This window comes from Papaver somniferum, unplaced genomic scaffold (assembly GCF_003573695.1).
Source record: "Papaver somniferum cultivar HN1 unplaced genomic scaffold, ASM357369v1 unplaced-scaffold_158, whole genome shotgun sequence".
In the NCBI taxonomy this organism is placed as follows: domain Eukaryota; kingdom Viridiplantae; phylum Streptophyta; class Magnoliopsida; order Ranunculales; family Papaveraceae; genus Papaver; species Papaver somniferum.
Window position 1 is genome coordinate 2294819 of NW_020625264.1, and position 12662 is coordinate 2307480.

The window sequence follows — 12662 nt, forward strand, 5'->3', positions numbered from 1 at the left end:
TGATGATGATTTTAGTTTTATGATGCATGTTATGAAATAGAACTAATATTAGATCGTAGGCTTATGATTTATTCAGTTATGTTGTTCAAGTAAGATTCTTAAGCTTAATCGATGGAGTATTTGATTTAGTTTTCCTGTTATTTGATTTTCTGGCTTCTATTAAATGTGTACTTTCATGTACACTGTTTAAGTTTTAGGTTATTCAAATCTGAAATTGTGATTTGAAACTTAAAATTTTATTATCATTTGTTTTGTAATATATAGGGGTATCAAATATGTCTGAGAAGGTTATTCATGCTGTTTTGTGTCATGGTGAGCATTCTGCTGCTTTTCCTGTTAATAGTTTGACAACTGTAGATGAATTGAAGCATTTTGCATGCAAGCATTGGAGGTCTTTGTCTCCTGGGAGTATACGTTTCAGTTATTTGGATACTCATCAATTAGTTTTTGTACAAGGTGATATACAACTGCAAGGTTTGATTGCTCTTTTTATTCTTATTAAGAATGAAGATTTCTATTTGAACGTTGACGTGATACAGAATCATACTTCTCGTTCTAATTCTGGTTGTAGTACTAGTTCTAGTTCTAGTACTGCAAATTCTTGTGTAACTGATAGTCCTAAGATGGTAAGGGTGGCAGATCATGATGCAGACCAGGCCAAGCCTACGATTTGCAATGAATGGATTTATGTTTTTGACAAAGTTGGCAGAGAATTTATGGGTTGTGTTAAAGCTGTTAAAATTGCGGTTGATAAGTACAAGATGGCTACTGGTCACAAGATTATTATTCTTAAAAATGACAAGACTCGTTTTACTGCAAAGTGCGCAGAAAATGATTTTGGTTGGAGGATTCACTTTGGGCCTGTCAATGGTGACATTTCTCGGTTCGTGCTGAAAGATTCTAATGTTATTCACAGGTTAGTGTTTTTCATATTATTCCACAATACGAATTCATGTTTTTAGGCTTTCATATGTAGACTTGTTTTAGGTGTACACTGTGGTACACATTTCTTGTTGTAGGCTTTTTAGGTGGCACATTTTGCAGATTACATATTCTTGGTGTAAATTACATATTCTTAATTATTCTGTGTTTTCTTTTTGCATATGTGATGTTGGTTTTGAGATCTTATTAGGTGTAAATTATGGTGGACATTACTTATTCCAGATTTTTTTTTGTAGTTGTGGTGTTGGTTTGAGGTTGAAGAGTCCTGCGGTGACGACCAAGTTAGTCAAGCATCTAATCGCTGACAATATACAGGGTGATCCTAGTCTAAAACCCAGACAGATCATGTCACTTTTTAAGAAGACTAATCGGTCCAATATAAAGTATCATCATGCCCGTAGAGAGAAAGAAGCTGTATTTGAAGAACAGTTTGGTGATGATGAGAAGTCGTATAGCGATTTAAGTTGGTATGTCAAAGCAATTGAAGAAACTAATCCTGATAGCTATGTGAAGTTTGAAGTTTAGGATGGAACCAACAGATTTCAGAGGATATTCATTTGTTTCGGTGCTTGCAAGCATAGCTATAGGTATCTCAGGCCCATGATTTACTTGGACGCTACTTTTCTTACTGGTAGATTCAGGGGTACTTTGATGGCTGCAACATGTGTCAATAGAGACAATGGTTTTTATCCCTTTGCTTTTGCTCTTGTTTCTTATGAAAACAAAGACAATTGGTTTTGGTTTCTGGATAATCTTAAACAAGTTGTCGATGGTCGTCAGATTGTTTTCCTTAGTGATCGTCATGAAGGAATTTTGCAGGGCATTCCAAGAGTGTTTCCTAATTCATATCACAGCTATGGATTTTACCACATCTAGTGCAATCTCCCCATTGGATCGGGTGATGCGAATTCAAAGGCTGTTATTTATTTGTTTTACAAAGCTTCTTACTCTTACACAACAGCTAACTTTGAAGAAGCTTTGAGGGCCATGCATGCAATTGGATGTGGACATGTTGTTAACTATATCAGGACTATTCCAAAGGAGAAATGGGAAAATGCATTTTTCCATATATGCAGATATAGTGCTCACTCTTCAACTCTTTCCGAGTCGTTCAACAACTGGATTCTTGATTACAAAAAGTTGTCTGCTTTTTCTCTTCTCTATGCGATACGGTTAGTTTTATGTTTAGTCTTTCATTCATTAATTTTTCTTTGATGTGTACATCTTCCCTTCTACACATGTTTATCTGTCTACATTGTTGCACACATGTATTTGCTTGATCTGTAGATACTTTACACATGTTTTATCTATGATTTTGCAACTGTGTGTACATTTTTGTAAACATTGATTTCCTTAATGTGTACATTGTTGTACACATGGTTTATCTGTATTCCTTCTATATCATATTTTGATTTTATGTTTTATGTTTTTACTATGTCAGTTTGAAGGTTATGAAGATGAATTCTACGAGAAGGGTAGAAGGTCTAGAAACTTTCAACACCAGGCTCACTCCCACATTTGAGGCTTTACTAAAGGAAAACATCGACATTGGTCGTACTTGGACTGTTACTGAGTCCATGGAAAGATTGTATGAAGTCGCATCACCCCGGACTCATTCTGTAGATATATTGCAGAAAACTTGTACATGTCACAGGTGGCGAGTTAATGGTTTTCCTTGCGCACATGCTTGTAATGCAATTCAATCTACGAGGGAGGACATCTATTCATTTGTTGAGCCATACTTCACCACTGAATGGTACAACAAGACATACGAGGAGATCATCTTGCCAATCCCCAATTATGACAAGGCGCAGGCTTATGATCCTAGTGATAGGATTATTGTTCCTATTCTTGTTCCTCCACCTGGTAGACGGAAAGCACAACGTTTCAAGAATGCTTGGGAGAAGCAAAAGAGACCTATGATGTGCACAAAGTGCTTCACCCTTGGTCACCACAACAGAGCTTCTTGCCCCATGCTTTGATGATTTTTACTATGTTTAATTTGTTAAAAAAATTCTATGTTTTTGATTTTTACTTTTGGTAATGTCTTTTCATTTTTCTAGGCGTGGATAATTAGTTTCAGGAGCTGTGTACCATTATGTACACCTTCCTTTGCACTTTAGTTTCCTTACCTGTCTTTTTTACATGTGTACCATTATCTACAATGGATGCTACTAGTCTATTTTTTAGTGGTATTATATGTTTTTCACTTCTGTATAATTGATACTTTTTTTATGTTGCTAATAATGCCTGTTCAATTCTATGTTTAGTGTTTCAGTTCTATGTTTTCAGTTCTGCAAGCCTGGATAATTATAAAAATCTGTCAGTACATGTGTACCATTATGTACACCTTACAGTACCATTATATATCTCTGTTGTGTCGGTAAATGTGCACAATCATGTACACCTTAATTTTTTTACTAACCTGTAATATACACCTTATTATTGTCACAAGTATACTTTCAACACATGCATATCGTAACTAATAAAAAGATTAATTTAAGGTCTTTAAAGTATACTTTGAAAAGTGTACTAATAAAAAGATTTATTATCTGGACATAAAAAATGTTAAAAGCAATTCAGAAAGTTATCTTGTTTTGTTAGTTCCCAAGCTACAGAGTTGTAGAATCTTAAATGAGATGTTAACATGGTGTACATAGTGGTGCACTTACCTTTTTTTCAATAAGATTCAATCATTCTTATAGTGAAAGATATTGTTTGTGAACTTACGTCAGGCTTGCATAGTCGAAGAATTTATGTACCCTTTTTTTGTCTTGTCCTGGTTCCATGGCATGGTATAGTGGTGATTGGGGAATGTCTGGCAGTGGGAGACGAGGATGGTACATATTTTCCTTTCTCTTTACTGGTGCAGGATAACCTGGTTCTTCTTCCTCTTTTTGGATACCCTTGCCTTTTTTATCCACTTTCATCCTAACTTGTCTGGTTTTACCCTCGGCGGTGAAATCAGGATCTAGTTTTATTTTGCAACTCTCTTTGGTGGTGTTTTGGACAACTTGCCAACTTCTTTTGTCCTCAACATCTCTGCTTCCTTCATCTTCCCTGATCTTGCCTTTGCTGGTGGTGTCTTCTGCTCCTGTTCTTTTTGACTGCTAAAAAATTCATCTTTATGTTGTTGGATGAACTGTACAACTTCAGCAACGATCATTTCTTGTACATCTTCATTGGATAATGATTTTTGCGGTGACTTTTCTATTGGATCTTCTTGGATCAACAATGAAAAGCTTGGACAATCGTAGATCAGAGTTGCCATCTTTACCTTCACTTCAGATGGTGCCATTCTGTAACAACCTTTCTCAAGCTTTACGAAAACAGTTTCAGACAAGTTATCTAGAAGGTCCTCAATCAATGTATAAGTCCCATTCTCTGTCTCTTCTCCTTGTGTGAGAAAAAGCACATCTTCTTCAACCGGCAACATGCATTTAGGGTCCAACTGAGATATGGCTTGAGCTGCAATTATCGTAGCTTCATCAATTTCATCTGTTTGAGTGGTATTTCTGACATCCTGGTTATCAAGGTCCATCTGGTCTTGTTGATCTTCATTTGTCTGTGGCATAGAAGTGCTGTAAAAAAATGCAATTTTGTTAGGTTGTACAAAGTTGTACACTATTGTACACACACACACAAGAAATCACTAAGGTGTACATATTAGTATACATATATAGAAAATGAAATGAATTTCGAGATGAGATCAATTTCTTTATACCTCGGCTTGTTAGCAGTTTTAGACTCAACTTATTTGTCATATTCACTTCCATCCTCCATAGCCTTTTATTCATTTCCCTCATTGGTCTTTGATGAAGGAGAGCTAAAAGATGCAAGTTTTGAGAAAAGTTATGAGTTTTTAGCACACTGGTGTACAACTATGTACACACATAAAGAATATAAAAATAAATGACTTGAATATTTGATAAAAGTGATATTATACGTTGGCTTTTTAGGAGTTTCAGATGGAACTTTGTTCTTTTAAGATTCAGTTCTATCCTCCTCATCACCACCTTTGCTACCCTCTTTGTCATTGTCATCATCATATAGATCACCACCATTGTCATCCTCCTCCTCCTCATCATCATCATCAGTATCATCATCACCACCATTGCTACCCTCCTCCTCCTATTCATCATCATCACTATCATCATGTAGATCACCACATTTCTCACCTTCCTCATCATCATCATCATCATCATCATCACCTTTCTCACATTCCTCCTCCTCCTGCTCATCATCATCACGTTCATCCTCTCTTTTTAATTCTTTATTAAATGAAATGATTTCTTGCAAGGTGTCAACAAATAAATCAACAAGATCCTTATCATTTTCCACATTCCTCGGATCAGCTGCATGAATGTTTTTGCCTTTTTCTTCAATGAAGCTAACAAGATTTTCATGTTTAACCTGCAAGTCAGAAAGCTCTTCCAATGCTTCATCTCTTTGCTGTAGTGATATGTACAACTTTCTCTTCAGTGCATCTGTGCTATTTTCTTGCCTATTTTTTCTGTACTCATCCAAGATCTTTTGTTGTTCATCACTGCATGCTTTTACCCATTCTGGTTGCATCTGAAAATATGCCAAAGTATCAATATGGATAACAGGTGTACATCTTTTTACACCTGTGTTACAGGTGTATATTTTTTTACACATGACAAAATTTTGAATTTTGTTACCATTCTGTACACCTTATCAAGGTATATATTAATGTACACATCTAGGAAGAAATCACTATCATAAGAAAGTTATCGAGTTACCTTTTTCATAGATTCATTAATGTCTTTATCGATTGTATTGCTGATGTCACTTATTACCCACCTTAGAAACCTAGGGAAACCTTGTTCATTGCTTGGCGTCATGCTGTTGTTATGTTCAGAAAACCAGTACTGCATTGACAAACATGTAAAGAGTTAGAAATGTGATAGGACCCAACAAATATATACATGAAGCGAAGCATGTAAATTGGTACAACTTAAAGCTGGTGAAAAACAATGTACACATGTAAACTCACCAACAGGTAAACCATACAACCATTTACTTTAAGTGGTGACATGACATGTTTCCTAATGCTATCCATTAGATATTTATGTATATGAACTGGCCAATTGGTTTTCTTCATTCTATCCAATGATTCAAAGTAGTGAGCAAAATGGCTCTTGGTAAGTGCACTCCCATTTGCTGTGGTAAAAAAAACAGTGATGCACAAGTACATCCCAAAAAACACTACCAAGTCCTCAGCATTTCTTTCAATCTCTCTATCCAACTTTGGTTTTAACTTCATTATACGCAAGATTTCATTCTCCACATCTAGTTTTCCCAACTTAGTTGGATCCTTCAGTTTCATTCGGGTTATCAGTGAACCATATCTCATCTCAGCTTGAGTTTTGGTACTTTCTCCTTCTACAGGTTATGATTCCACCATAGGTAACCCAAAAATTAAAACCAAGTCTTCTGGCATACTTTCTACTTCCACATACTTTTTCTCCTCGGCAGTATTGAAAACGAAAACATTTCCCCCTGAATTATCATGGCGGAACTGGTTCACAACCTTCAAGATTAAGTCTGGATTCTTGAACCACACATCTCTCTTCTTCTGCTTTTTCTTTTCTGACTTTTCCTCCTCTTTCTTTTCAGCTTTCTTGTAAACAAAGACATCTAATATATGCCAAAAAGGGCTCTCATTTTTCTTCTCTAACTGAAAGTATGTGAACCAGAATTTTTCACGATCCTTTTTCCTTACTTCTCCATCTTCCTCAAGGTACTTGTTTACAAAATCATTGACTGCATGAAAACCTGATCTATAAGGTTTGTTTGTATCTACGAAAATAGACAAATGGGAGTAATAAAAGAGAAGCATAACACATGATACTCATACAAAAATACTGGTGTACAAACCAGTGCACTGCTACAAAAACATCTTTAAACTACACATAACATGCCATGAATCACTGCAATAGATTGCTTATGTACAAATCTGTACACACAACTGAAAAGAAACAACCCCAAAACACATATAACATGCCATTAACTATAAAACAACTAACACACTCACATTACAGGACATGTTGGTGTACTAGTATGTACAGACCAACAATAATTCTCACAAAAATTGGTCAAAAACAGACAGAACTGGAAATGAAACACTGCAACAACATGGCGGTGTACATATCTGTACACATATACAAGAAATCTCATAAAAATTGCTCAAAAACAGACATAACTGGACTTTTTTTTTAATATCATGACATATAGTATGCTTGTGTACAAATCTGTTCACACAACTGAAATGAAACAACTCCATAACATATATAACATGCCATGAATCACATATAACCTGGCATTAACCATAAAACCACTCACCAACTCACATAAAAGGACATCTTGGTTTACATATATGTAAACACAAGCAAAAATCCCCACAAATATTGCTCAAAATCAGACATGGCATGAAATAAATCACCGCAGCAGCATTGCGATGTACTAGTATGTACACGTATACATGAAATCTCATAAAAATTGTTTAAAATCAGACATGGCATGAAATGAAACACCGCAACAGCATTGTGGTGTACTAGTATGTACACATATACAAGAAATCTCACAAAAATTGCTCAAAAATTGATAGAACTGGACTTGAATTGTTACCTTTTTTTGGTTTAAAAGTTATTGAAAACTATGAAGGCTTAGAAGTCTTTGAAGGCTTCGAAGGATTTGCAGTCTTTGATTTCTTCTTAGGTGGTGAAGTTTTTGAAGTCTCTTGTACGGAAATTGAAGCTCTCTTCGATCTCGTCCTTGGTACTGCAACTGATAGAGTTGGGGATGAATCTTTTAATGCTGACTTTGATTTCGTTCTTGGTGATGCTGATTTTTGAATTTCTTCTGCAATTGATGTTGAATCTTTCGCTGTTGGTGTTGTTTTTGTCTTTGAAACTACTTTTTTTCCTTTCAACATTATGTTTGAAACCCCCACTACTCTTGTTTTAGTCTGCAAAACTGTAAAATGTGGAATTAAATCAACAAAACACGTTGGTGTACAAATTTTTACACAACAACAATCGGTATCACCAAAAACTTCTCAAAATCAACAAAAAATGCTTTCAATCCCTGCAACAGCATGCTTGTGTACATATTTTTACACAACTACAATAGGTATCACCAAAAACTTCTCAAAATCAACAAAAAATGCTATCAATCCCTGCAAGAGCATGCTTGTTGTTCAAGTAAGATTCTGAGCAATTCTCACAAAATTGCTCAAAAACAGACAGCACTTGACATGAAAAACTTCAACAGCATGTCTGTGTACAGATCTGTACACATATATAAGAAAATTCATAAAAATTGCTAAAAAATAGACTGAACTGGACTTGGATTGTTACCTTTTTAAATTTTAAAAGATGTCGAAGGCTTTGAAGTCTTTTATTTCTTCTTAGCTGGTGATGTTTTTGAAGTTTCTTGTACTGCAACTAATGTTGAATCTTCTAATGATCTCTTGAATCTCGCTTTTGATCCTGTTGATTTCCGAATTTCTTCTGCTGTAACTGATGGAGTTGGGGATGGAGTATTTCTAGGGTCCAAAATGTTGAGGTATGGAGTATTTTTGATTCATTTCTTCTGCTTTTCATTCTTCAGAAGAAAAGAATGAATAAGTGATTTGTCGTTACACCGTTTTAATTTAGTTTTTAATTCCGTTTTTTATTTTCAAGCTACGTGTCACAACCACGTTTATGGTGTCAGTTATAAAACTGTATCCATTTGCTGCACGTGTGCTTTATTAAAAGCGTGTGAAAGAGAGCAGCGTCGTTACACAATTCTTGGATTAATTTGTACCTAGTCAACTAGGTCTGGACTAAATTATAGTATTTGAGCTGGTTTTGGACTAAACCGTATTTTTGCCAACTTAAAACTGTAGTCAACTTAAAACTTAAATATCAACTTAAAACCGTGTGCTTTATTTAGTGTAGTATTGTAGTATTTTAAATTGTAGTCAACTTAAAACTTAAATATCTTTTGAACCATATGTCCAAAAATGATAAATTTTATATATTCGGAAAGCCCTCGACGATAGCTTTCCAACGAGTACCATTGTCGCTATATTTCAGAGCTTTTAATTTTTTCCTTATTTTTTAGCTATAAAATGAACTATAAACGAGTTCATTTCTTGTAGCAGTTCATTCCATAAATGAAGTTCACATAAAAACCTAAAAAAAACAGACTTCATTCCAGAAATGAAGTCCATATAAAAACCTAAAAAAATATATACTTCATTCCAGAAATGAAGTTCATATAAAAACATAAAAAACAAACTTCATTCCAGAAATGAAGTCCATATAAAAATCTAAGAAAAACAGACTTCATTGCAGAAATGAAGTCCATATGGAAACAGACTTCATTCCAGAAATGAAGTCCATATAAAAACATTAAAAAAAGACTTCATTCCAGAAATGAAGTCCATATAAAAACCTAAAAAAACAGACTTCATTTCTACTTCATTTTATAGTTAAAAAATAAGGCAAAAATTAAAAGCTCCGAAACATAACGACAATGGTACTCGTTGGAAAGCTATCGTCGAGAGCTTTCTAAATATATAAAATTTATCATTTTTGGACATATGATTCAAAAGATATTTAAGTTTAAGTTTAAGTTTTTATTTATTTATTTTTTTAAGAAAGAAAGGATTTAAGAGAAAGAAAGGATAATTTAGATATTTTAATATTTTTAAATAATTATGGACCAAATGAAAAAGGTAATTTCTCAAAGGACCAAACAGACATGAGACCACTTAAAAAAGGACCAAACCATATTTTTCACAATTAAATTACATACAAGTCCAGCTCGGACCCTCGTATATTAAAATACAACGGGAACACAAAATGGATATCTCGACAGTCATATTATGGAAGGAGACAATTAGCAAGACTTCACACATACACTTTAATTTCCTTGTTGTGCAGCTCTTTGAGTGACTTGACTCCATATGAATGAGCACAAGTCACATGAGATAACTTGCATTATCAATTCATAAAAAAAGAAAATTCAGTTCTCCAATATTCAAAGTTGCGAACTTAATACAATATATATCACTATCAATAACTAGTTTTGGATGTAATCCATTATTCCAAATACAATAAAATCAATGAATCTCCAATACGGGAACCACCATTTCTCTCTTTTAAGAAGCAAAATAAAAAAAAGACCCCAAAATCCAACTACAAAACCCACAACATCAATAGTATATAACAACAATTTCCCTTCTGGATCATCTTGATCGACTTCATTTGTAAGATGTGCATAACTGGTACTAGTATTTCGATCGCCCTTTGCAAGACTAGTATTGTGATCACCCTCACAAACTTTCCTTATTGTAGATCCACACAATAAATCATTCCCTTGAAAAGCAGAGCCATCCAAACTCAGTGTATCAAAGTGAGCTCCTCCCGGAATCTTGCCACTCAAATTATTGAAAGATAAATTTATGACCCCTAGAGAGTCGATTGTTGTTAAAGATTGTGGTATATGTCCGGACAACTTATTGGAACTTAAATCCAAAGACTCTAACACAGACAAATTTCCGATATTTTCTGGGATTTTATCGGAGAAATAATTATGTGACAAGTTAAGCGAAGAAAGTAATACTAACATGCCTATCTCTTTTGGAATAATTCCGTCCAGAGTGTTGCAAGATAAATCAATACTTGTGCTACCTTTATATATCTTCCGAAATTGTCTCAGGGCCCCTTTTATTACCATCTCAAATCCATCATCAGAGTAATCCGGGCTCTCCTCTATATTCATTATGAATCTACTCGTATTTCCTAATCTTCTAGGAATATGGCCGGAGAGATTGTTTAGAGATAAGTCTAATATTTGGAGTCTCTGCAAGTTAATGATATCTTCTGGAATCGATCCTTTGAATCTATTTGACCTTAAAGAAAGGAACGCAAGGTTTTCAAGTGAACCAAGGCCGTTCGGTATAATACCTCCAAAGTTGTTATTCGCTAAGTTGAGAATCCTTAAGCTCGAACTCAAATTATGTGGAAGTTCCCCAGAAAATAAATTATCGTTTATGGTTAGATACCATATATGTTGAAGTGACCAAAAATTAGCTGGAATCTTGCCACCTAACATGTTGTTGGAAAGTGAAACAATCGATATATAATGACAATTTATGATGCTTTTCGGTATTTCTCCAGAAAAATAATTTGAAAACCCTATAATAGAATCTAACTCACCACCAAAACATAAATTCTCGGGTAAATTTCCTGAAAATCTGTTCCCCGACACATCAAGATATCTAAGCTTGGAATGTAATCCTAACTCTTGAGACAGTTCACCTGATAAGTTGTTTTGTGACAAATCTAAATTTGTCAGTTTCTTCAATTTAACAATACCTTCGGGAATAAAACCAGTTAACTCATTATTGGAAAGGTCAACTATATCCATATTCAAACATTCGATTTCTGTCGGAATTTCACCTGATAACCTGTTATCACTTAAATACACATGGTTTAAGTTCTTTAACAAAAACAAGTTCTTTGGAATTTTACCCGCCAAACTGTTCCTCGCAAGTTGTAGATAATCCAGCTTTGAAAAATTACCAATCCAATCTGGAATTTCTCCATATAAGCTTATGTTTGACATATCAAGACTCTTCAACTTTATCAATTTACTGAATTCATTGGGAATTTTCGACGGCGAAAAACCACTATCGCTCAAACAAAGATCTTCAAGGTTTGATAAATTTCCGATTTCTGAAGGAAAACTACCGTTAAACTGATTTTGATGAAGGGATAAACTCCGTAGAAAATGTAAATTTCCAACTGAAGAAGGAACATGACCTGTGAAATTATTCAATCCCAGATTAAGTAACCTAAGATTCGAAAGTCTGCCAATATCATTCGGAATTTGACCAACCAACTGATTCCCAGAAAGATCTAAAACTTGAAGCTTTGAACAATTCAAGATAGAGATTGGGATTTCACCAGGAATAAAGCTCTCTGAAAGATCAATTTCTTTTAAATGTTTTAAATCACAAATAACATTTGGAAATTTTTTGATTGAAAGGTACGAAGATTTAAGTAAAATTCCAGAAACAAAACTACGGGTGTCGCACTTTATGCCTTCCCAATTGCAGTGATGAGACTCACTTGAATTCCATGATTCAAAACCATATGAACCAACTCCGAATTCCTTGTTGAGTTTTAGAAGGATACTTCCTTCATCATAATTTTTTTGAGTTTTGAGTGAGTTTACTACAAAAACAAGTAGAAGAAGAAAAAAAAGGAGATGGAAAATGGTTCCTTTAGGAGGATCAGAGTAGGTTTTGATAAACATCTTAATTTGAGAAGAAATTGAATTATGATGTATAAGTTATTGAATTATATATAGATAAAATAGACTGAATTTTCAGGAAATGAAGCTGATATTAGTCAAGACTGATATACCCTACACTCGGAGTGAAAGCTTGACTTGAAGCTCCGAGTTAATTGCTCAATGAATACCACCAAATCCTCAACACCGTCTTATTAATATACGTTGCATAGCATCAATTTGATTGATTGATTGATGAAACTTGACTCTACCCAAAAGTCTGGACGAATTTTCAATTTCTAGAATCTTCATTAATTAGAGAAAGTCTTTGTTGGACACGGTTTACGGGAGAGTCCAAAACCGTGTGCCTAAGCTTGGTTGGTGGGATAGTCGATCAATAATTCCTA

The 12662-nt window shown here is 34.5% G+C and overlaps 3 protein-coding genes across 3 annotated transcripts; 1 reads left to right on the plus strand and 2 right to left on the minus strand.

Annotated features, from left to right (window-relative positions):
• The first annotated feature begins 275 nt into the window (after positions 1 to 275).
• On the plus strand, positions 276 to 2924 carry LOC113337113. The gene is made up of 5 exons (XM_026582793.1): positions 276 to 916; positions 1197 to 1409; positions 1584 to 1725; positions 1819 to 2114; positions 2384 to 2924. Exons 1-5 carry the CDS (start codon positions 276 to 278, stop codon positions 2922 to 2924), a joined length of 1833 nt encoding a protein of 610 aa, XP_026438578.1.
• A 2149-nt stretch (positions 2925 to 5073) lies between these two features.
• Positions 5074 to 6292, minus strand: LOC113337114 (transcription termination factor 4, mitochondrial-like). The gene is made up of 3 exons (XM_026582794.1): positions 5960 to 6292; positions 5706 to 5834; positions 5074 to 5517 (listed from the first exon to the last, which is right to left on the minus strand). The coding sequence occupies exons 1-3, from the start codon at positions 6290 to 6292 to the stop codon at positions 5074 to 5076; spliced, it is 906 nt and encodes a 301-aa protein (XP_026438579.1).
• Positions 6293 to 10038: 3746 nt separating this feature from the next.
• Positions 10039 to 12279, minus strand: LOC113337115 (LRR receptor-like serine/threonine-protein kinase GSO1). The gene has a single exon (XM_026582795.1). The coding sequence runs from the start codon at positions 12277 to 12279 to the stop codon at positions 10039 to 10041; it is 2241 nt and encodes a 746-aa protein (XP_026438580.1).
• Between the last annotated feature and the right edge of the window lie 383 nt (positions 12280 to 12662).

Excerpts from the sequence above, each read along its gene's own strand:
- LOC113337113 (XM_026582793.1), top strand. The coding sequence starts at position 276 with ATGTCTGAGAAGGTTATTCATGCTGTTTTGTGTCATGGTGAGCATTCT. Across the intron at positions 1,410-1,583 it reads TCGTATAGCGATTTAAGTTG|GGGTACTTTGATGGCTGCAA; the intron begins GTATGTCAAAGC and ends TGGTAGATTCAG. Across the intron at positions 2,115-2,383 it reads TCTCTTCTCTATGCGATACG|TTTGAAGGTTATGAAGATGA; the intron begins GTTAGTTTTATG and ends TTACTATGTCAG.
- LOC113337114 (XM_026582794.1), bottom strand. The coding sequence starts at position 6,292 with ATGAAACTGAAGGATCCAACTAAGTTGGGAAAACTAGATGTGGAGAAT. Across the intron at positions 5,835-5,959 it reads GTTGTATGGTTTACCTGTTG|TACTGGTTTTCTGAACATAA; the intron begins GTGAGTTTACAT and ends TTGTCAATGCAG. Across the intron at positions 5,518-5,705 it reads TTAATGAATCTATGAAAAAG|ATGCAACCAGAATGGGTAAA; the intron begins GTAACTCGATAA and ends GCATATTTTCAG.
- LOC113337115 (XM_026582795.1), bottom strand. The coding sequence starts at position 12,279 with ATGTTTATCAAAACCTACTCTGATCCTCCTAAAGGAACCATTTTCCAT.